The sequence below is a fragment of the Nannospalax galili genome, unplaced genomic scaffold (genome assembly GCF_000622305.1).
Source record: "Nannospalax galili isolate Female #2095 unplaced genomic scaffold, S.galili_v1.0 scaffold85, whole genome shotgun sequence".
Classification (NCBI taxonomy): domain Eukaryota; kingdom Metazoa; phylum Chordata; class Mammalia; order Rodentia; family Spalacidae; genus Nannospalax; species Nannospalax galili.
The window spans coordinates 2,834,155-2,855,548 of record NW_008358866.1 but is presented as its reverse complement, the minus strand read 5'-3'; the positions used below and the strand labels follow the sequence as shown (position 1 = coordinate 2,855,548).

General features: G+C 39.2%; 1 protein-coding gene and 1 pseudogene across 5 annotated transcripts in view; one reads left to right on the top strand and one right to left on the bottom strand.

Moving 5' to 3' along the window:
- Dmtf1 (cyclin D binding myb like transcription factor 1) overlaps window positions 1-21,394 on the bottom strand; it is a 54,430-nt gene that overhangs the window by 32,479 nt on the left and 557 nt on the right. For 2 of the 5 annotated variants that reach the window (XM_008822477.3, XM_008822481.3), the window contains exons 2-4: window positions 11,780-11,902; window positions 10,107-10,223; window positions 7,972-8,094 (exon numbers count right to left, since the gene is read on the bottom strand). In XM_008822477.3, the coding sequence (XP_008820699.1) occupies window positions 7,972-8,094; window positions 10,107-10,215 (232 nt within the window). In that variant the 5' untranslated portion in view covers window positions 10,216-10,223; window positions 11,780-11,902. Of the gene's footprint in view, window positions 1-7,971; window positions 8,095-10,106; window positions 10,224-11,779; window positions 11,903-21,096; window positions 21,116-21,231; window positions 21,360-21,394 lie in introns of those variants that run through there. The other 3 variants (XM_029558354.1, XM_029558355.1, XM_008822480.3) reach the window with 3 other exon arrangements.
- On the top strand, window positions 224-4,818 carry LOC103725231 (annotated as a pseudogene).

The window sequence follows — 21,394 nt, the reverse complement described above, 5'->3', positions numbered from 1 at the left end:
TTTTCAGGAACTCAAGTTTTAAATACAGTACTTTGAGATACCTACTAAACATCTAGAATTTAAGAACAGTTTGAAGATGGCTCTAGTGTACATTGGACTTCTAAGAACTTAGAAGTATGGGCTAAAGTAAGTCTGGGGTCATCACCAGAGAGAATGTTTAAAACTATTTATTAAGAGATCACCTAGGTCATGAGTAAGAACAGAAGAAAGAAATGGTGTAAGAATGGAGTCTTACAGTGCTCCATATTTAGAAGTCTGGGTGATGTTTTCCCTAGAAGCCAGGTGACAAAAGCTTTAGACAGAAAAAACAAAATGAAGGAGGCTGGGGGAGAAGAAGGAAGTGAAGGAAAAAGAAGAGGAGAAATGACCAGTGGATTTAGCACAAGATCTCTGGAAAGGTAAGAACAATTTTTGGTGAAGGAGTAAAAGCCTTAAGGGAGTGTGTTTAAGGAAAAATGTAAGAAGAAATGGAGGTAGATGTAGGTAATTCTTTGAAAGTACTGGGCTCTAAAAGGCAAGAAGAGAAATTGAATAGGGGCCAAAAATGGCTTAAGGTCCTCTAAAGAAAAACACATTTTTAATACTAATGAAGATAACAGATATAAAATGAGAAATTAATGATTCAGAAGACAGAAGAACTGATGAAACAACATTCTTGAATTGGCAAAAGGGATGGACTCTGATAACCTGCAGAGCCTTGGCTAGGGTAAAGACCAGGACACATGGGTACAGGCACGGAGTGGTGTGCTTACGGAATGTCTAATGTTTTGTGGTTACTCTAATTTTCTCAGTGAATAGAAAACAACGCTGTCAGCTGAGTAAGAAAGGTGCAGGAGGTACCCGGGATTATGGGGCATATGAACTAGCAATCTCAGTGGCAGAAAGAACACTGGGTAATCCTGATATTGTTGATAGGCAGCACTGAGTCCACTTCAGGTTGATAATCAGGGATAAGACCATTCAGCTTGCTTTTCCTGTTTTTCTCTACTGCTGTTCAGTTAGTAGTGCTGTTAAGTATAAACAGGCAAAGACCAATTCAGATAGGCTTATGGTTTTTACCAAAAAAACAAACAAACAAACAAAAAACAATGAAGGAAAAAGCACTGAAGTAACTGCAAGATAGTGAATATAATGACTAATCATGAAACTGCAACTGGTTAAGGAGGAAAGAAAGGACTAAGTGCAGGACAAACAATGGAAAGTGGTAAGACCAATGGTTTCCAGCAGGAAAAGGGTTACAGGAGCTTTAAAGTACTGAAGAGGAACTGAGCTGAAAGAGCAGGTAATAGTAAGAAAACAAGTCTGAAAGATCACAAATGGGACTCTGACTACAAAACAAAGTGAGTGAGGATGATTAAAATGACACATTTTATCAGCTTAAAAACATAAGAGTAGAACTTGAGTATTCTAACTGACCTCCATGAAGTCTAGCATGTAATGTTCTGCTTAGCACCACATGGTACCAGACGCTCCTCTTGTTAAAAATTGGCATATAATAATTGTACACATTTATGTGGTACAGTGTAACAACTTGATACATGCACACAAAGTGGGGCAAATGAACCAGTCAATGAACTTTTGTCTCCCCCTAAGCATTCAGTCCCATGTATTGGGAATACCACGAAGTCCTGTAGGCCATCATTTTCACAAAATATATATGGTAAACAATCAGCTTCCTACTGTGTTACAGAATACTACCTTCCTCCTCCTATATAAATGCATCTTGGTATTTGCTACTCAACGTCTCCCCACTCCACCCTTCCTAACCATCATTCTTTACCTCTTCCATGAAATAAATCACCTCGACTTCCTTTGCCTGGCTTACTTTACTCAAGACATGCTGTTGCTTTAAATGGCAGGATTTTATTTTTATGTACCGATAATATTACACAGTGTCCATATAATTACATTTTTTCATTTATCTGCTGATGGACACCTAAGTTGACTCCATATCCCAGTTGCCGCAAACTGTGCTATAAGCATGGAACTATGGAATGAAGGCATCACCTCGACACACTACTCTCATGCCCCTGGGTACACATCTAGTAATAAGACAGCAGAAAATCTCATAGCACTTCTCCTCCAAAAACCTCCACATGACTTTTCAGGATGGCTATACTTATTTATAGCTCCATCAACAGTATGTTGAGTAACCCTCTTCTGTATCCTTGCCAACATTTAAAAAAAACAAAACAAAACAAAAACAAAACACCTCTCAGGATGAGATAATCTATCTCATCACTCATTATTGGTCTTCAGATTTTCTGTCTTTATGTTTCAATTTTGGTATATATAACTGTGCTGGATAGCTTCAGTTGTCAACTTGACACATCTGGGAAGAGTGAATCTTAAGCGGGGAATTCTATTAGATTGCCCTCTGGCCACGTTTGTACTGTATTTTCTTGATTGTTGAGGGCCAGACCCACTGTGGGTGGTACTATCTCTAGGCAGGTGTCCTGGGTTGTATAAGAAAGCTGGATGCCTTTCCGCTATCTTAGTACCAGTGGAGGTCTGCTGGGAACAGGACTTTTAAAAGGCAAATACATCTGGAAGGCTGTGGTGCAAGGCCACTGTTGCTGGTTATAAGCGAGGTCTTCGGAACCAATGAGAGCATACAGCTCTTCTTAAAATTGAAGGTGTTTATGCCTGAGATGAAACTGAATTTCTACTTAGGCAAGAGATGTGCTTATGTGTATAAAGCAAAAAACAACAGTGACTCCTGGTGGCAAACCAAACAAAACCAGAGTAATCTGGGGAAAGGTAACCCGGGCCCAGGGAAACAGTGGCATGGTTCGTGCCAAATTCTGAAGCAATCTTCCTGGCAAAGGACACAGAATCTAAGTGGTCATAAATAAGGTTCATCTTAAGACAAATCATGGTGTAAAAAGAGATGTCAGTGAACATTTAAGAATCAAGAGTATCTACGATAAAAGTATTGCAGAGTTGCTTCCTGAGAAAAGATACCTTGTCAAGAACAAACTCTTTCCACAAGCTATTTCTTTCTTAGAGAAGACATTTCAGGTTGGTAGACCTGCTGGTGCCATCTTACTTAGGAGGCAATGTACAATGAACCAATACCTATGGAAAGAAAATGATCCTCACAGATACTGTACTGGGGAATGTGCTGTGCATACAAAGTGTGGTCCAGTTACAGTGCCTGAGGAACATCTCCAGCTATCAAAATACCTGAAAGCAAATCCTGAATCCACCACTCTAGAGTCCAGCCTTGAAAGGCAAAAGAAAATGAGGAAGAATCCAATAGAGGGATGCTTTTGGAAGCCCTTGTCAAGAAATTCCAATGGACTCTCATATGAACATTTGAAAAGTGCCCTGTTATGATTTTTTTCTAGTTCTCTGTCTAGAACTTGTAATGCTAATGACTCTTGCTTTTACTTCTCCTTCACATCTCCTATTCATGATTCAAGGACTTTCTTTTCTCCTTAGAGATAAGAGTTATGCAATCTGAGAGTCTTTTAGATAGACCCACTGAAGGGGTACTCCAATTACCTCACCCCACGTCCCTGTTCAGCATGGAAGAAGCGCATCCCTATTCCCTATTGGCAATTTGGGTAACCCCTTCCAGGCATGGTGTGGTAAGAATAGGAGGTAGGAATTGGCTAGGCAGTTAGGGTAAAAAGACCCCAAAGAAAAGTAGCCAGTTTCACAAACAAACAAACAAACCAACAAAAAACTAGACTGGAAAAACAGCAAGTAGGCTGGGGAGGTAGGTAGCTTGGTTGGTAAAGTCTTGCCTAGCACTTGGGAGGTAAAGGCAGGAGAATCAGAGGTGCAGTCATCTTTGGCTATATAGCCAGTTCAAGACTATCCTGGGTTACATGAGACCCTGTCTTTAAAAAAAGAAAACAACAGTGTAGTTAGGGGACACAAAATATTAAATGGGGGAGGACACAATGTATATACACATAATCTATACTCATATATACATATATAATTTTCATCTTAATATATGTAAATAGTTTGTGTCTTAAAAATTTTTTAGATAGACCCACTGAAGGGGTACTCCAATTGCCTCACCCCATGTCCCTGTTCAGCATGGAAGAAACCAGAGCGGTCAGCGTCCCTATTCCCTATTAGAGGATGGTGTGATAAGAATAGGAGGTAGGAATTTGCTAGGCAGTTAGGGTAAAAAGACCCCAAAGAAATGTAGCCAGTTTCTTAGCTAAAAGTCAAAATGTCCTTGGGCCTCTTTACTCTGTACTCTGCTCCAAAGGCCAAAAATGTCAAAAGTATTTGGGAGCTTGTATCTAATCCTTAAAAGATTTACCTCTTCAGAGGGGGGAATGTTTAAGTACCCAAAAGCCCCATAAAAATAAAGAAGAAAAAAAAAAGAAAAAAGTGATGGGGAGATATGGGAGGTGTTGGAAGGGAGGGAGGGGGCATGGATTTGATCAAATACCTTACATGCATGTATGAAATTCTCAATATAGTTTTTGTAAAAGTTAAAAAAGAGAACAACAACAACAACAACAACAAAGATGGATGAACATAGGCCAGAGGAGCAAGTCAGTAAGCAATGTTCCTCCATGGTTTGCTTTTCAGCTTCAGCCTCCATGTTCCTGCCTTGAGTTCCCATCCTAGCTTCCTACAATGATGAACTGTGAGCAGGATGTGTAAGCCAAACAAACCCTTTCCTTCCCAAGTTGGTTAAGGTCAGAATGTCTTATCACAGCAATAGAAAGTTAAGTAAGACAGTACCACAAATTTATTTACTTCTAGGTTTTCCCACTTAATGGCACAGTTGTTTAATACATAGCTATCTCTAATGGGTCTTTTGTATTTCTGCAGTATAAATTATAATTTCTCATTTTGTTTCTGATTTCAAGTCTCTTTTTAATTCTGGTTAATCTAGCTAATCAACCTCATTTATGTACATGCTTCCCCCTAAATCAGCTAGCTATTACGAGTTTTTAAAAAAATGATTATTTTCATTCTATGTGTATTTTGTCTCAGGTACTCCCCTTGCCCACAGAAGCCAGAAGGTAGCCTCAGATCCCCTGTAACTGGAGTTACACACAAGGTTGTAAATAGCCATACGGGTGCTTAGAACAGAACTCAGGTCCTCTGCAAGAGCAACCAGTGCTCTTATCCACTGAGCCATCTCTCCAGTCCATCAAATTCTTATATTAGCTTTTTAGCATCTATTTTGCTTACATGTGATCTGATACTTGTTATTTGTTCCCTTCCAATTTTGAGTCTGATTTATTCTCACTTCTCCAGGTCCCTGAATACACTGTTTGGTTATTTGAGATTTTTTTTCAATATAGGCACTTAATGCTATTAACTTCCCTCTTAAGATTGCTTTTGCTATATCCCTTAGGCCTTCACATGCAGTGTTCCTGTATTCATTTGTTTTAAAAAATTTTGCCATTTGGGGCTGGAGAGATGGCTCAGCAGTTAAGAACACTGGTTGGCCTTAGAGAAGACCCAGGTTTGAATCCCAGCACCCACATGGCAGCTAACAACTGTCCGTAACTCCAGTTCCAGGGGATCCAACAGTCTCTTCTGTCCTCTGTGAGCACTGCATGACACGGGTGCACTAACCTACATGCAGGCAATACACGCATACACATAAAAAAATAAATATTAAAAAAAAATTTTTTGCATTGTTCCATTTGATTTGTTGACCCATTAATCATTCAAAAGTATGTTGTTTGATTTCTAATTAAAAAAATTATATTTATTATTTTTACTTTATGTGTATGAGTGTATTGCCTGCATATATGTAAGTGCACCTATGTCATGCAATGCCTGAGGAGATCAGAAGAGAGTGTTGGATTCCCCTGGAAATGGAATTATGGATGGTTGTTAGCTGCCATGTAGGTGTCAGGAATTGAACCTGTGTTCTCTGCAAGAGCAGTCAGTGCTCTTAATCACTGAGCCATTTCTCTAGCCTCTGATTTCTAATATTATTCATATGGTGATGTGATGACTACTTTTTTGAATTTATTAGAACTTGTTTTGTGGCCTGAAACTTGCACGGTGTATCCTAGAGAATGTTCCAGGTACTATAAAGAGCATGTATTTCACTGTTAGACAAATGATTTGTAAAAATCTGTTAGGTCTATATGGTTTAACATTTTATTATTTTATTTTATGTGTACGAGTGTATTACTATTACCTGCATGTATGTAAGTGCACCCATATTGTGCAATGTTTGCAGAGGTCAGAAGAAGGTGTTCGATCACCTGGAACTGGAATTATGGATGGTTGCTAGTTGCCATGTGGGTGCTGGGAACTGAACCTGGGTCCTCTGCAAGAGTAGTCAGTGCTCTTAACTGCTGAACCACCTCTCCAGCCCCAGTCCATATTGTTTATAGTATAGTTTAATGCCAATGTCTCTTTGCTAATTTTCTGATGATTTGTCAAGAGATCAACATTGGGTATTGAAACCCTCAACAGTAGTCATTCATATAGTTTATTTTTCTCTTTACCAATGCTTGCTTTATATAACTGGGTGTTCTGCTGTGTATGGATATATGTTTATAGCTTTTTTTCCTTGCTGAATTGATCCCTTTATCATTATCATGACTTTTTGACTTAAAGTCTATTTATCTATTAATAAATATATTTTATATTTAAATAAATATTCCTGATGCGTCTCATTTTCATTTTTATAGAATATTTTTCATTTTTTTACTTTGGTCTATGTGTATGCTTAGAATCAAGATAGTTTCTTGGGATTTTTGCCTTTAAATTAATTTTGTCAGCCCAAACACTTGTATGGGGAAATTTAATCCATTCACATTCAGCGTTACTATTGATAAGACATATTTTTGACTTTTTTTTGGGGGGTGGGAAACAGGTCCCCAGCTGGCCTGGAACTCACTGTATAGACCAGGCTGGTCTTGAACTCACAGAGCTCCGCCTGCTTCTGCTTCCCAAGAGCTGGGTTTAAGGCATGCACCACCATGCCCGGCATTCTGTTACTTTTGGGGGGCTGTTTTATATGCACTTGTTTCCCCTGTCATTCATTTTCTCAGTTTCTATATATTGCTGAGGTTTAAATTATATTCTCGTTTTTATGTCTATCTTCTACTTGTGAGTTTTGTACTTTCAAGACTTTTTCATGACAGCTGTCTTTTTGATTCTACTGAAGGATTCCCTCATTCCCTTAGTAGGATTTTTGGTCTTTTTGAGACAGGTTTTCCCTGTAGCTCCAGCTGTCCTGGACCTCACTATGTAAACCAGACTGGCCTTGAACTCACAGAGAGCTGCCTGTTACAGCTGGCCTGTCAAGAGTCCTTTGCCAATGGTATTCCACCTGAAATATCCTATCTCCTGTAGAATCTGGCTTATTCTCAAGGACATTAGAATCGAAATATGTTAAGAACTGTATTAGGGTTAATAAACTATGCATCCACCTAACTTCCATGCCATGATATGCCATATCTAAGAGGCAGCACAACAACATCCTCTATAGAGCATGTACTACAGGAATTAGGCTGCCTTGAAATGACCTTAATGCAGTCTCTCTCTGAGCCTCATTTTCCTCATTTCTAAACTTATGAATGGTAACAATATACATTGTGCAGCATGCTTTTTCAGAGATGGTAAGTATGGTTCAGGTGTGGGGAAACTAATAAAAAAAAAAAACACTCTTTACAAACAAAGCAAGGATACACACAATCTGTACCTACATAAAAAATGAGGTACACCCTCAGCATATAGGCTGTATTTTTCAAGGGAGAGTATAATCAGCAAAATATGCCTAAAAAGGCTCATCAGAGAGACTATAGAAGGTTGAGAATAAAGTGTTAAAAAGATTAGACAATATGTAAAAGCATTTTGTTACATATAACATACAATAAACACTAAGTATCATTTTTAAAATGTATTTTTGAACTAAACAGAGAAAAGTTGAGTCCAAATTTACCTACAAATGCCAGTGGATTCTCTTGCAAGCTATATCTGATTCAAAGGGGGAACTCTATGTTCTTAATACAGACTTACGTGGGAGTGCAACAACTGATATGCAAGGAGTAGAGTCGTCAATACTCTGATCATCCTCAGAGGACAAACAAAGCCTCTTATGTGGAGGTTCAGTGCTATCTTCTGAATCTATTTCATCAGGTTCTAATGGAAGGGGAAAAATAAACCAAACAAAAAGCTCAAAAACAAAATCAATTACAAAAACCAAAATCTCCACCTAGTAATCAATCACCATAACAATTTTCTTACCCATTATAACCATCTTTTTATCCACTTACTCAAGTACAGCCAGCTATGCTAGGAGGACTCAAAGATTATTGCCTCTCCATGTTTATGGTAGTACTCAGTCTCTCTTTTTTAAAAAAAAATATTTTATTTATTATTTTTATTTTATGTGTATGAGTGTATTGCCTACATGTAGGTAAGTGCACCCGGGTTGTGCAATGCCTGAGAGGACAGAAGAGGCCATTGGATCCCCTGGAACTGGAGTTACGGACAGTTGTTAGCTGCCATGTGGGTGCTAGGATTCGAACCCGGGTCTTCTGCAAGAACAACCAATGTTCTTAACTGCTGAGCCATCTCTCTAGCCCAGTACTCAGTCTCTTAACAAGGATTTATGAAAAAAGCTGGCACCCTCTAAACCATTCTGGCTTTCCAAATATTTCACATACAAAGAGAAGGGCTGGCTATCTGATTCATTCACAAGTATTTACCAAATGCCTATACTATGTTTTAAGTGCTAGGAATGAGCAACAACTACTATGGAACTTACGGTGCAAATCAACATTTTCAAAACAGTGTACTAAGAGCTGTAAAGTGGAATGAAGAGGCAGTTATGAGCGCTGAGAGGAAATAAATTTAGACTGAAAGTGAAGAAAGGTTTCCTGGAGGATGTCACAAACTTGAAAAGAAAATGGAAGCAGGGAAAATGCTTATCCCTCCTGACAGTCGGAACAAAATGCACAGTAGCACTGAGGAATGAAAAGAAATGTTATGAAAATAAAAACTGAACTACAAGAACTTAAGTACATGAACTGTGGCAGGAAGAAAGGCCAGGAGGAAAAATGAAATGAAAACAAGTTGTGTGCCAAGAGGTGGGAAAACTGAAGAGGCTAGAACTACCCAGATGAGAAAAGAGAAACTGATCTAAGATGTTTTAAAAGCATCATGCCACCAATAAGTCTTCATAATAGCAAGAATTTATTCCTAGCTGCATTTATGATCAGACACTAAGTAAAAAGGAAAAGGCGAAGTGTGGAAATGCCTAAAAATTGATTGGGACACGTGAAATTACAGGTGCCTATAAGCAGCACAGAGAATCATAAAAAAGTGAGTATTATCTTAATAGGTAGGGGGCTAGGTAAAACCACATTTGAATGAGATAATCCAGGGACTACAGAGTAACAGAGAAAAAAGTGGGTTAGTAAAGACAAACTTAAAAGCAAAATAAATTATACAAATGAAGAGTAAGTAGAGGTAACCAAATCATTAAGATTCAAAGGTCTTTGAAGGCTTATAATTTACCACAGGTGAATACTATTTCTGAGACAGGGTCTCCAGGTAGCTCCAGCTGGCCTGGAACTCACTACTGGAGTTGAACTTAAAGAGATCTGCTTGCCTCTGCTGGGATTAAGGGCATGAGCTACCACACCTGGCCTATGATCCTATTAATTCTTTTTTTTTTAAAAAAAATTATTATTATTATTTTATGTGTATGAGTGTATTGCCTGCATGTATGTGAGTGTGCCCGTGTAGTGCAATGCCATGGAAGTCAGAAGAGGGCTTCAGATTCCCCTGGTACTGGAGTTAAGGACAGTTCGTAGCTGCCATGTGGGTGCTGGGAATCGAACCTGGGTCCTCCACAAGAGCAGTTGGTGCTCTTAACTGCTGAGTCATCTCTCCAGCCCGATCTTATTCTTAATCAGCCACATAAAATTCTTTAACCCAGTTTCTAACACCGTCACAAACAAAAAGTCTATCTGTAGCAGTAGAACTACTACATTTTCTAATGGATCAAGTATACCTCTGGTTAACAAATGATGTATACTATAGCTATTTCATCATCGTTGGAGACTCAAAAGATCTCACGTAAAAGAGCTATGAAACTAAGGTTCAGAGTTAATTAGGTGAAATGGCAAGTCAGCAAATTCCCCTACCATTCTGAGGGCAATGAAGAATGAGGTTCCCGTCTGTGTCTTGAGTAAAGGTCACAGAGTTCACAGTTTCTACTGTTACTGTGTCAGAATCCTCTTCAACTGTGCTCATACTCAAATCTGTATTAAAAAAGACTCTGGTTTAGGATTTAAAAAATAAAAACCAAAAACATTTCCAGATAGCACATTAAATAGCCGTTTGGCAATTTATCTGAGTATCTTCTTATTACAGGTTTTATATGAAACTGCAGTAGGAGTTCAGATTTCAAAAACTGTCTTTCATAGTTTATATCTAATTTGAAATTAAGTTCAATAATCTGCAAGAATTTGACCAACTTTGATTAACTCAAACAACTTAAAGTGTTTACTTTTGGTCATGGTTAATCTTGATTGCCAACTTGACAGGATTCAGAATTACCATAGAAAGAAACCTCAAGGCATGTCTGTAAGGAATTCTCTAGATTATATAGCTGAACTGGGAGAGCTCACTTTAAATGCTGGTGGCACCATTCCCTGGGCTGGCATCTCAGACTAAATAAAACGGGGAAAGGAAGGGGGACAGCAGCATTCATTTTTCTCTGCTTGACTGTGGACACAGTGTAAGATATCACATGACTAGATGCTTCATGTTCCTGCTTCCATGCCTTCTCTGCAATGATGGACTATACCCACAAACTGGGAGCCAAAATAATCCCTTCTTTAAACTGCTTCTGTAAGGTATTTTGTTGCAGCAATATCCCTTACCCCTTTTTGTTTTTACTACATCCAAAGAAAAAGAGTAAGTTTCAAGTTGTTTATCAGCAACATTCTCGACTTTTAGTTATGTTTTCACTGGTAGATTTGTGCTATGTTCTCATAAAATTTTAACATCTACCTTTGGGGCAGGGCATACTGGTGATTGACCTTTATATATTAGGTAAACCCCTGAGTCTACCCAAAGATTAACCAAAACTTTTATCTTGATCTAAGAATTATTTTTCCCAAACACCTTTTACAGGTATTTAAGCTCTGTTACCTGAAAAACAGAAGCACAAATTAACTCTTGCTTTTTGTTTACCATGGTATTAACAAGTACATATAACCATCACTGACCAAATTATTTTGTAATGTTATGGAGTCAGGGCCTACTTTTGAAATGGAGAACTCTCATTGCTTAAAGTGCCTTTACTTCCTATTTTATACATGACAGCATATTATTTTCTGCTTGTTCACACACACTGAATGATGAGAGTTAGAAAACACTCAGCATCTTACAGCTGGCAGGGAGTAAATGCATTGGATTATCAATGGCCTGCTTGAAGGCTACAGAATCATCTCATAATATCAATAAAGCTCTTGCTACAACAGTTTTAGTTTTGGTCACACACTTTTTACTAATATAGAGACAGGTTTTCAGGTGTATTCAGTTACTCAATACGTAACTCTTATATAGGCATTATTCCATTCATATACATTGTTTGCGTTTAAGTGAATACTTTCCTCTGGCAGAAAAGACAAACGATATAGCTACATGGTAAAGATCCAATGTGTAGTAAAGGTTTACTACATAAAAGAACATCAATAGCAAAACATTACAATTGTAATGATATCATTTTAAAGATGAATGGAAATCAGTGTAGTTATGACTAAAATCTGGAAATCATTTGATGAGGTCCTTGCAATAAAGGCCAGCTTACCTAGACAACAGTTGGATTAGCTACAGCCGTTTCCATAGAATCACGTTGCAGTGCCTTAGTCAGCAGCATCACTTTCATGTTATCCAGATTGTTTTTCCTCCATGTTCATGCAACTGCAACACTCTAAAAAAGTAACAGTATTATATAAAGCTTAATAAGAACAAATAATGTTTAAGTACTGGAATATGCTGCAAACACTCTAGCCTCAAGGCGCTGTGATGTCTCAATCCAAAGAACAAGATAAAAGCACAACTCTTTTGAGTGCATCTTGTGGAAATGTGCCTCAAAAAAGTATTGTACAATAAACAAAAGATAGCACAATCAGTTCTTGTATTTGCTAAAAGCTCATGGACCGTTTCTCAACCCAAGCTGTCACTTATGAAGCAGTCAAAATAGATTTAGGTATGCTTATGCTTACAGTAGACCTTGGTACCATTATGGAAAATCACCTGACATAAACAACTACTAAATAAAATACCACATGTATTACCACTAACAAGTTTTTTTCATAGTGAGTTATTACCATCTCTAATTTATTTCACCTTAGAACACTAAAGGTTATGTAAGTATTTGATCAAAAATTACTTTAAGATGACAGGCAACAACCTTATTTAAAAAGCTGTGGAAACAAAAACTTTCAATGATCAGGCCAGGAAAAGTTTTCAAACTGAGGATAACTACATTTGTTTGTTGATTTATACTTTTTTTTTTTTTTGAGATAGTCTCACTATGTAGCCCTGGCTCGCCTGAGACTCAGTATGTAGGCCAGGCTAGCCTGGATCTAACAAAGATCCCCCTGTCTCTGTTCCCTGAGTGCTGTGCCATGATAACTTCATTTTTTAACAGATAACTCATACTTCATATGGAGAACAGATAAGAACCAAAATTATGAAGACATTGTCTAAGAGATCACTGTGGTTTGGGAAAGTGGCAGCAATTCCAAAGAGAGGCTGGAGACAGAATATGCTTTGGTGGCAGGACAAAGAAGGCTTGCTACCTGAAGAGACAGAGACTGAGAAATAGGAAGCTACGTCAAGACGATTCCTGGGTTTCTGATTTGAACTGCTGGCTTTTTAGGTACTTAAAAGAGGTATTTTATATTATTTTTTAATATTAGCACCAATAATATTTAAATATAAGATATAAGATATCTAAATGAAAGTGCCAAGGGGATATTTGGATATTTAAGTTGAGCTCAAGCAGAGGAGCCCAAGGACTAGCTAGTGGTATAGAAGGAGAACTAAAAAGTGTGTGCTAAGGTGAGTGCTCTCGATGGGCATTAAAATAATTGCTGAATAAGATGACAGAAGTCTTTATTTGACCTGACAATATGGAGAACACTCATGACCTTAACAAAAATAATTTCAGTGGACTAGTGGGGGCAGAAACCCTACTGGCAAACAAAGACATACTGATATAGAAGACACAAGCGGGGTCAGGCTTCTGATGTTAAGGAAACATTGATGAATGAATCAAACTTACAATTATACGGACATATTAAGAAATGTAACACTTTTATTCTAATTCATTATAACAAAATTATGTGTGGCCATCTAGAACATTTTCCCACTTGGTTTATCATAGAAATACACTCGCTGGATCTCCAACCCTACCCTGAACTTTTTGGAGCACACAGATAGACCGTCATCAACCTATTGTGATTTTCCTTTTTTCCCTAATGGATGATAAGTACCACTTTACACTAACTAGAAATGAAAAGATACAATGGAAAAAAGAAGTAACATTTTAACAGCCATTTAAACTGGTGAACTGGCAGTTTTGTATCTTCCCATCATTTGGCTAATACCTTGAAACAGCAATACTAAATGTTTTAATAAAGGAATAAAGTACCTGAAATGCAGCACAAAGTATTTATAATGGCATTCTTACACATGTTCACATTTGAAAAACATATCTGATTCCACTTATAGCTCCCAATAATGATGGCTGTTTTTTTCAGGGATGGGGGGAACTCTCGCAATGTAGTCCCAGCTGGCCTTCAACTTGCTATCCTCCTGTCTCTGCCTCCCTAGTCTAGTTGGACAACAGGCTTATGCCACTATTCGGACCCACAATGACACTATTTAACAGAATACAATGATATGGTGGAACAAAAAGGGCTAAAACCAAGTAACACTCCTGAATTTGTTATTAACATCGAATTCAGTAAGAACAGAGTGCCTGATGGGCTCTTCACTCTAGCACTGATGTAATGATGACTGCTGGTTCTTCATATTACCCCTGAATTGCTGGGTAGTTAATGTCAAGTATTTTTTAAAAATAAAATCAAAACAAGAAAGAAGTCCCACTTTTTCCAGTTTAAAGTTTTCAATCAGTTTCCAAGCGTAGCGTTGGAAACACTATTGGTAGTAATGATGAGAAGCAGAGGAGGCAACATATGGTGACCCTAGATGCTAGGTTTGTCCAGATTCTAAAGTGAAGATGGGATGAAGTTATATAGCAGAGAAATAGTCACTAGTTATGATACTGGGAAATATAGCACAGTACAGAAATATATAGTGCCACAACTTTACGAGTTAGACTGGGAAACATTGGCTGAGAGATTTAACCTAAGGCAGCAAGGACACATTTAACTTTCAGATTTCCTGACCTAATACACTATCACAAAAATTATCCTTGTTTCTCTTTAACTTTTTTTTTTTTGGTCTTTTTTAGATAGGGTCTCCCTGTAGCCCCAGCTGTCCTGGAACTCACTATGTAGACCAGGCTGGCCTTGAACTCACAGAGAGCCACCTGCCTCTGTCTCCTGAGTGCTGGGATTAAAGGCATGCACCACCACGCTTGGCCTTCTCTTTAACATTTTTATGACCACCTTCCAAGTTTTTTTTTTAATTTATTGAGAATTTCATGCATGCATATAAGGTGTTTTGATCAAATCCATGCCCACTCCCTCCCCTCCAACTCCTACCATATCTCCCCATCACTTTTTTCTGATAACTTCATGTACTCTTTCTTCTTCATTTATTTTTATGGGGCTTTTGGCTACTCTAACATTCCCCCACCTTCCAAGTTTCTAAGTCATGTATCAATATACCTTTCTATTGTTTTTACAATACTGCAATCATACTTTTTTGAGACAGTCTCACTTTATAGCCCAGGCTAGCCTTGAACTTATGTGTCTCCTGACTGAGGGGTTTTAAGTGCCAGATTACCAATGTATGTCACTATGCCCAGATTTAGACATCCTTTCTAACTTTTTTTGCACTTATTGTAGCAGAAGCATTCTCCAATACTAGTCATTCCCATTTTTTTTTTTTCTTGGTCTTTTTGAGACAGGGTCTCCCTGTAGCCCCAGCTGGCCTGGAACTCACTATGTAGACCAGGCTGGCCTTGAACTCAGAGATCCGCCAGCCTCTGCCTCCTGAGTGCTGGGACTAAAGGCGTGTGCCACTACGCACAGCCATTCCCCACATTTTTAACAGGTACACATATCTGTCTAGGAGTACTACTGAGGGTTTTGAGGCTATTCTATTTACAAAAGCTCCTTATTGACGACTACTGTAAATACTTAAAATGGGATTTTTCCCTCTAATGTGTAAATTTTTTTTTTTTTCTTTTTGAGACAGGGTTTCCCTGTAGCCCCAGCTGTCCTGGAACTCACTATGTAGACCAGACTGTCCTCAAACTCACAAAGATCCGTCTGCCTCTACCTCCCAAGTGCTGGGAGTAAAGGCGTGTCTTACCACGCCCTGCTCTAATGTTTAATTTAAGAGACATATTTTAACATGCTTTTATTCTACAAGAATGAAGCTCTGCCAAGTAGAAAAATCTTGGCAGATAATAAAAGTCCTAAATTCCATACATGGGTACACAAAGAATGTCGGAAAATTGATGCAGCTACAGAATAACATCTCTAGAAGCCCCAGTTTTATTTCAGATAGAACATTTCACACTTGATAGAAATACTTTGGAAAAGATGAGACAGATCAGAGGGCCCCACCTTTCTCTCCCTGGGGCACTGGGTTAGGAGTTAACCACTGCTGAACACTATTAAAACACCATTAATTTTAATGATAGGTCTATATTGTAAGTACCCTTTTTAATGCTTTTTTTTCCTTCAAATAAACTAAGGTGTAGGGAGTTAAAAACTATTTTACTCCTTAATTGATAGCAATTAGATCCTTCCTAGTGCCCTCACTACCATAAGGACTATCAGTCCCATGGCCAGCTGGGTGCCCTCACAACACTACCAACTTCTTCAACATTTCACACAGACAAGATGCTTTGAAAAACCTGCATAACAACCAACCTGCTTGTTAAAGGAAAACCTTTGGTTTCAGAAGGCACTGTCCCAGCCATGACTTTCAGAAAGGCTTGCACAGGACTTCTGCCATCAAAAATTTTGCTGAACTACGATGATTTTACAGCTCTGGCTATTTAGGCCAAAGCACTTCTTCTGGTGGCCCAGAGGTGGTCTGTGACTGGTGGAAGCAAGGTTTCTCATTTGCAAAAGAGGCCTTGGAGGAAACATTTGCATGGACTACTGTGATGGAGGTAGCACCCCTACACACCCCTCTTCTGGGGATCTATGCAGGCTGTTATGATCACTTTGGGAGTCAACTGGGGGACATTGTCCTATGCCATCTCCTGCAACATTAGGCACAATAAAAGCCTTCTCCTACTTTTGATCTTTATTAGAGCACACTGAGTTGGTACAATCAAGAAAGGAAGGTGGTAGCAGAAGTAGAGGCAGTGGTAAAGCCAGAGCAGTTGAAGGGTTCCAGAGAGCAGCCAGGGCAGTAATGACAGGGAGCAGAGAAGGAAATAACCAAGGGTTGTCGAGCACTGAACAAGTTGCAGGCCCTCTTTGCTCCAAGAGTTCCAGGGAGTTACCGAAGAGTCAACAGTCTCAACCTCCACAGGTATGAGAACTCTAACAGTAGCCACTGTCACTGGGCTGAGATCTCAACCCCCTTTAGGCCTGAGGGATACTGCTGTAGGGCCAAGGGTCCCTAGCACCCAGGGCATAAAGAAAGTTCTAAGGCCAGAGGGCAATAATTGTGCTTTCTTTCTTATATTTTATGTGCATGAGTATACCGCCTGAACGTATATGAGTGCATCTGTATTGCGCAATGCCCTCAGAGGTCAGAAGGGGCATCAGATTCCCTGGAACTGGAGTGATGGATGGTTGTTAGCCACCATGTGGGTGCTGGGAACTGAGTCTAGGCCCTCTGCAGAGCAGCCAGTGCTCTTACCTGCCAGAAGCCACAGGGTACAAAAGATGCCAAGTGCTGGGACCACTGGTAGGTAGAGCCTGGAGCAGTAAGCCTCTAACCTGAGAGCCTTTAGTCTTGGGTTGAAATGAAAGCCTGGGACAACAGGCCCCCTAGCACTCAGGGTTCATAGCTGCTAAGCCTCTGGGTTTTTCAGTCCAGCCTCTAGGTCTTGGGTACTCAAGGGCCCGGGACTGCCAGCAATGAAGAGCTTCTTTTTGCCTGCTCAGGATTCCTAGCGGGAGCAAAAAGGACCCCCTCCCCCATACCTCCCAAGCAGTGGTAACAGTTCCAGATCCCTGGAAACCAGCTTTCTGTGTATTTCGTGGAAAAGTTTAAGGTGCCTAATTAATAGCTTCATTTAAAGATAATAAAATATAACTACCATAAACTGTCAACAAAATTGTTAATGATGTCTAGTCTAATGCTTTAAATGCTTAAAAATTTGATTCAATTATCAATGATGAAAAACAATGCCACAGGGGCTGGAGAGATGGCTCAGTGGTTAAGAACACTGGTTATTCTTGTAGAAGACCCAGGTTCGAATCCCAGCACCCACACGACAGCTAACAATTGTCCATAACTCTAGTCCCAGGGGATCTGACAGCCTCTTCTGAGCTCCCTGGGCATTGCACAAGGGTGCACTTACCTACATGCAGGCAATACACGCATACACATAAAAGAAAAATTTTAAAAACTTTTTAAAAAAGAGAAAAACAATGCCATAATTATTTGAGTACAGTGAATTACTTGGTAATATGGGTTGCTTTAATACACAAGACTTCATACTTAGCCTGGCAATAAAACTGTACTATTTCTCTCTCTCTCTTTTTTTTTTTTTTGGTCTTTTTTTGAGACAGGATCTCCCTGTAGCCCCACCTGGCCTGGAACTTGCTATGTGGGCCAGGCTGGCCTTGAACTCACAGAGTTCTACCTGCCTTTGCCTCCTGAGTGCTGGTATTAAAGGTGTTGGCCACCATGGCCAGCTGTATTGAGTATTTCATCCAATGTATGATGTAAGAACTTATCAATTTGGCTAGATTAAGATAACATCCTTTCAAATTAAGTATTTTTATAAGACATCATTAGAAACTCTTTAAATACAAATTATCACCACATTCTTGATTTCTGCTAATGTTAATTTTTAAGTTACATTTTCTTACCAGTTACTAAAACATACCTAGGCAGTAAATAAACCTAGTAAGCATTTCTTTTACTATACAATACCTTATAGTGAGCAAATGATTAGCTCTAAGCACTTCGGTGCTTTAAGAAATGGACTGACAACTGTGTACATAGACAAAAATGGTACTTTAAGTGATACAATGATAGTAAAACAGACACGATAAATACGTTCCTCCTTTATTAAAATTAAATCCATTTATCTTTATGTTATCAAAGCCAAAAAACTTTATGATTTCTATTACAAGAATTCTCCTCACAAAATAAACCCACCAGTAAGACAAATAAAAAAATGACAAGAAAGCAAACAAACATCACAGACATTTATAACTACCTGTAGTTCAGTTAACATTTGGCACTAGGTTTATCACCTTTTCTGATCATGTAATTTAGAGACAGAAAAGGCTTGGGGGCTGAGATTCATACATTTAAGTATACCAATTCCCAAGTAATCTTTTTATTTTAAATATTTTATTATTTTTATTTTATGTGTATGAGTGTATTGCCTGCATGTATATAGGTGCACCCATGTTATACAATGCCTGTGGAGGTCAGAAGAAGCATGGGATCCCTTGGAACTGGAGTTACAGAAAGTTGTTAGCCACCATGTGGGTGGATGGGAATTAAACCCTGGTCCTCTGCTGAGTCATCTCTGCAGACCCCAAGTAATCGTTTTTAAATGGAAAAAAGTTCTGAAACTTATGGTAGAAAGAAAAAATAATGGACTAGTAAAATGAAAACTCCCAATGTGAGAAGGCAGCCTCTACATGTTATTCTCGAAGGTCAGTTATGAGGACGACCTCTGCATCTGTGGATAGGATGGCTGAGGTGATCACCACTGAATCCTTCATAATTCTTCTAAAGTTCTGATGTCTTTGCAACACAGGTATGAGTTTAATATTAGCTCCTCAATTGTTTCAAAAAGACTAATCCAATCTCCTCCATATCCTACCCTCTACATGCCAGGCTGTAAATCTTAAGGGATCCTTGTTTCTTACTCTCTTGTGTACCTTTAATGGTGTTCATTTAAGCCAATGTACTTAACAGACTAAGACAAAAGTAAATGTTCAAAATAATGAGATGTTATTTTCAGGTTATCTAAACTCAGGCCATCAATAAAACTTGGGGTCTATATTTGTTGGGGAGATAAATGACGCTAAAATAAAAATAATTATGTAGGGAGCATCTTTTTTGTTAATTTAAGTTACTAGTGATGTCTAGCTAATCTTATTGATATACTTATCTTCCTCCGTTTTGATGTTTTGCTGAGGTGGAAACTACCTTTCTCCATCTTATTTAAAAAAAAAAAAAAGCCTGGGAAAAGGAACTTAAAGATCAAAGAAGACACCCACTTGTAGGATGTTTCTCAACTAACAACCATTTCCCAGACAAACTCCACTTTCAAACTCAAATCCTAAATGAAATTTTTTTCCTTCTTCCCTTCAAAATACCCAGGTAAAAAGGTTTAGGTGTATGTATTCCTGTAACTGCTAAAATATACTTGAATTTCCAAGAAACATGCAATGCCAAGTACGTACTCAGTATATGTTGATGGAGACAAGGCAACAATAACAGCACTGTGCCCCCCACCATTTCTCTCAAGGGGAACCAACTAAAGAGATTCAGGAGGAATAAGCAGGTTCTAAATCAGTCTGTCAAGCACATTTTGGGGTAAGCCTATCAACTAAAATACTGAGGAAAAATTAGCTTGTTTGGTGATCCACTAAAGCACCTGCAATATGGGAATTAAAATAACGGGATAACATCATCACAAAATCTGTATTTTTCATCTGAACCCTTAACAAGTAATTATTCTTTTCATATCTCATCAGGATGTTATTTGTAATTTTTGACTGGGGGAGGAAGGGTACCTTTATTCTCTCACCATGACAGTGTTTGTAATATTATGGAATTCAATTTAAACATTTTCTAAACCTTAACCAAATACACAAATTTTCTCACTACTTTACCATCACAGTAAAAGGTAAGACCTTGGTGTGTTAACCCCATAGCTGCAGTTTTAAACTGTACAAGTGGTAAATTACTAAAGTATCAAGATACAATAAATCGCTCTTTAAAACATACATTTAAAGTCAGCTAAAGTTGAAGTAACAGAAAATTGAAATCCCTTAAGAAAAATGGGCTTTATATGTGTAAAACTTTCAACCTAATCAAAGGTTCTTTTCTTCCTTATCTATAGCTTAAAATTAATATTAGTGATCTAGTTCCTCAATACTTTCAAAAAGGTGTCATTTCACAAAAGTTGTCATTTACGAATTAAAAATGTAGGTCGAACTAATAAGTGTTCCAAATGTATTATTTCAGGCTTGTGAAATACTAGAAAATATTACAGAACATGCTTTTTTTTTTTCTAGCTGTCCCAACTCCTAAGAAACCTTACTGGCAGAAAGGGAGTACAACGATCAGGCTGGGAGAAGAGCAATAACAACAGTCGGGCCAGGGGAAAGAAGTGATGTACACGGCACAGAACTATCGCCCGTTCCTTACCTATACCGAGTGTTTTACGATAAAAGCATACGCTGTATCATTCAACAGCACCTGACCACCCCTTCTCTCAAATCTACTCCGGAGGTCGGGGTAAAATTCTAAGTTCCTAAAGAGATTCACAAAAAAGCCCATGTTAGAGGGCAAAACAGTTTTTGAAATCGTTAAATCTTGCTCGCCACGATCTGACAACTGCCACCGGGCTGGGGTAGGACTCTTCCCCCCACCCCAGGCCACGTCTCTCCTTTCCGTAAAGGGACGGTTCGGCCAGCCACCCTGACTCCGTCCGCCTGGCCGTGACCACTGAACCCCGCAAGGAGGCAAAGAGAGGCTGACAGCAAAGGAGGGAGACGAGAAAAAAGGCCGGGCTTGGGGCGCCCCCCCCGCCCCCCAAACCTCACTGCCAGCCGGACACAAGCCTACACATTCGTTGGACTACCCGACCAGAGCGGAAAGTCTCGGCTGGTGCTGGAGGTCCCGGAGCAGTTGGGCGGCCGCAGCTGCGCTCCACTCCGCAGGGCTCCGGCCTACCCCCAGGGGTCCCGGCGCCATTTAGCTCCGGCGAAGCCGCCATTTTCCGCCCCCGCCGCGGCGCCCGTTCTCCGCTCGATGAAGCTCCGGCCGCTGTGGCTCCCGCCCGCCGGCTCCGCGGAGGAGGCCGCAGGCCCAGCGTGCGTCCGGTCGCCCCGGCTCC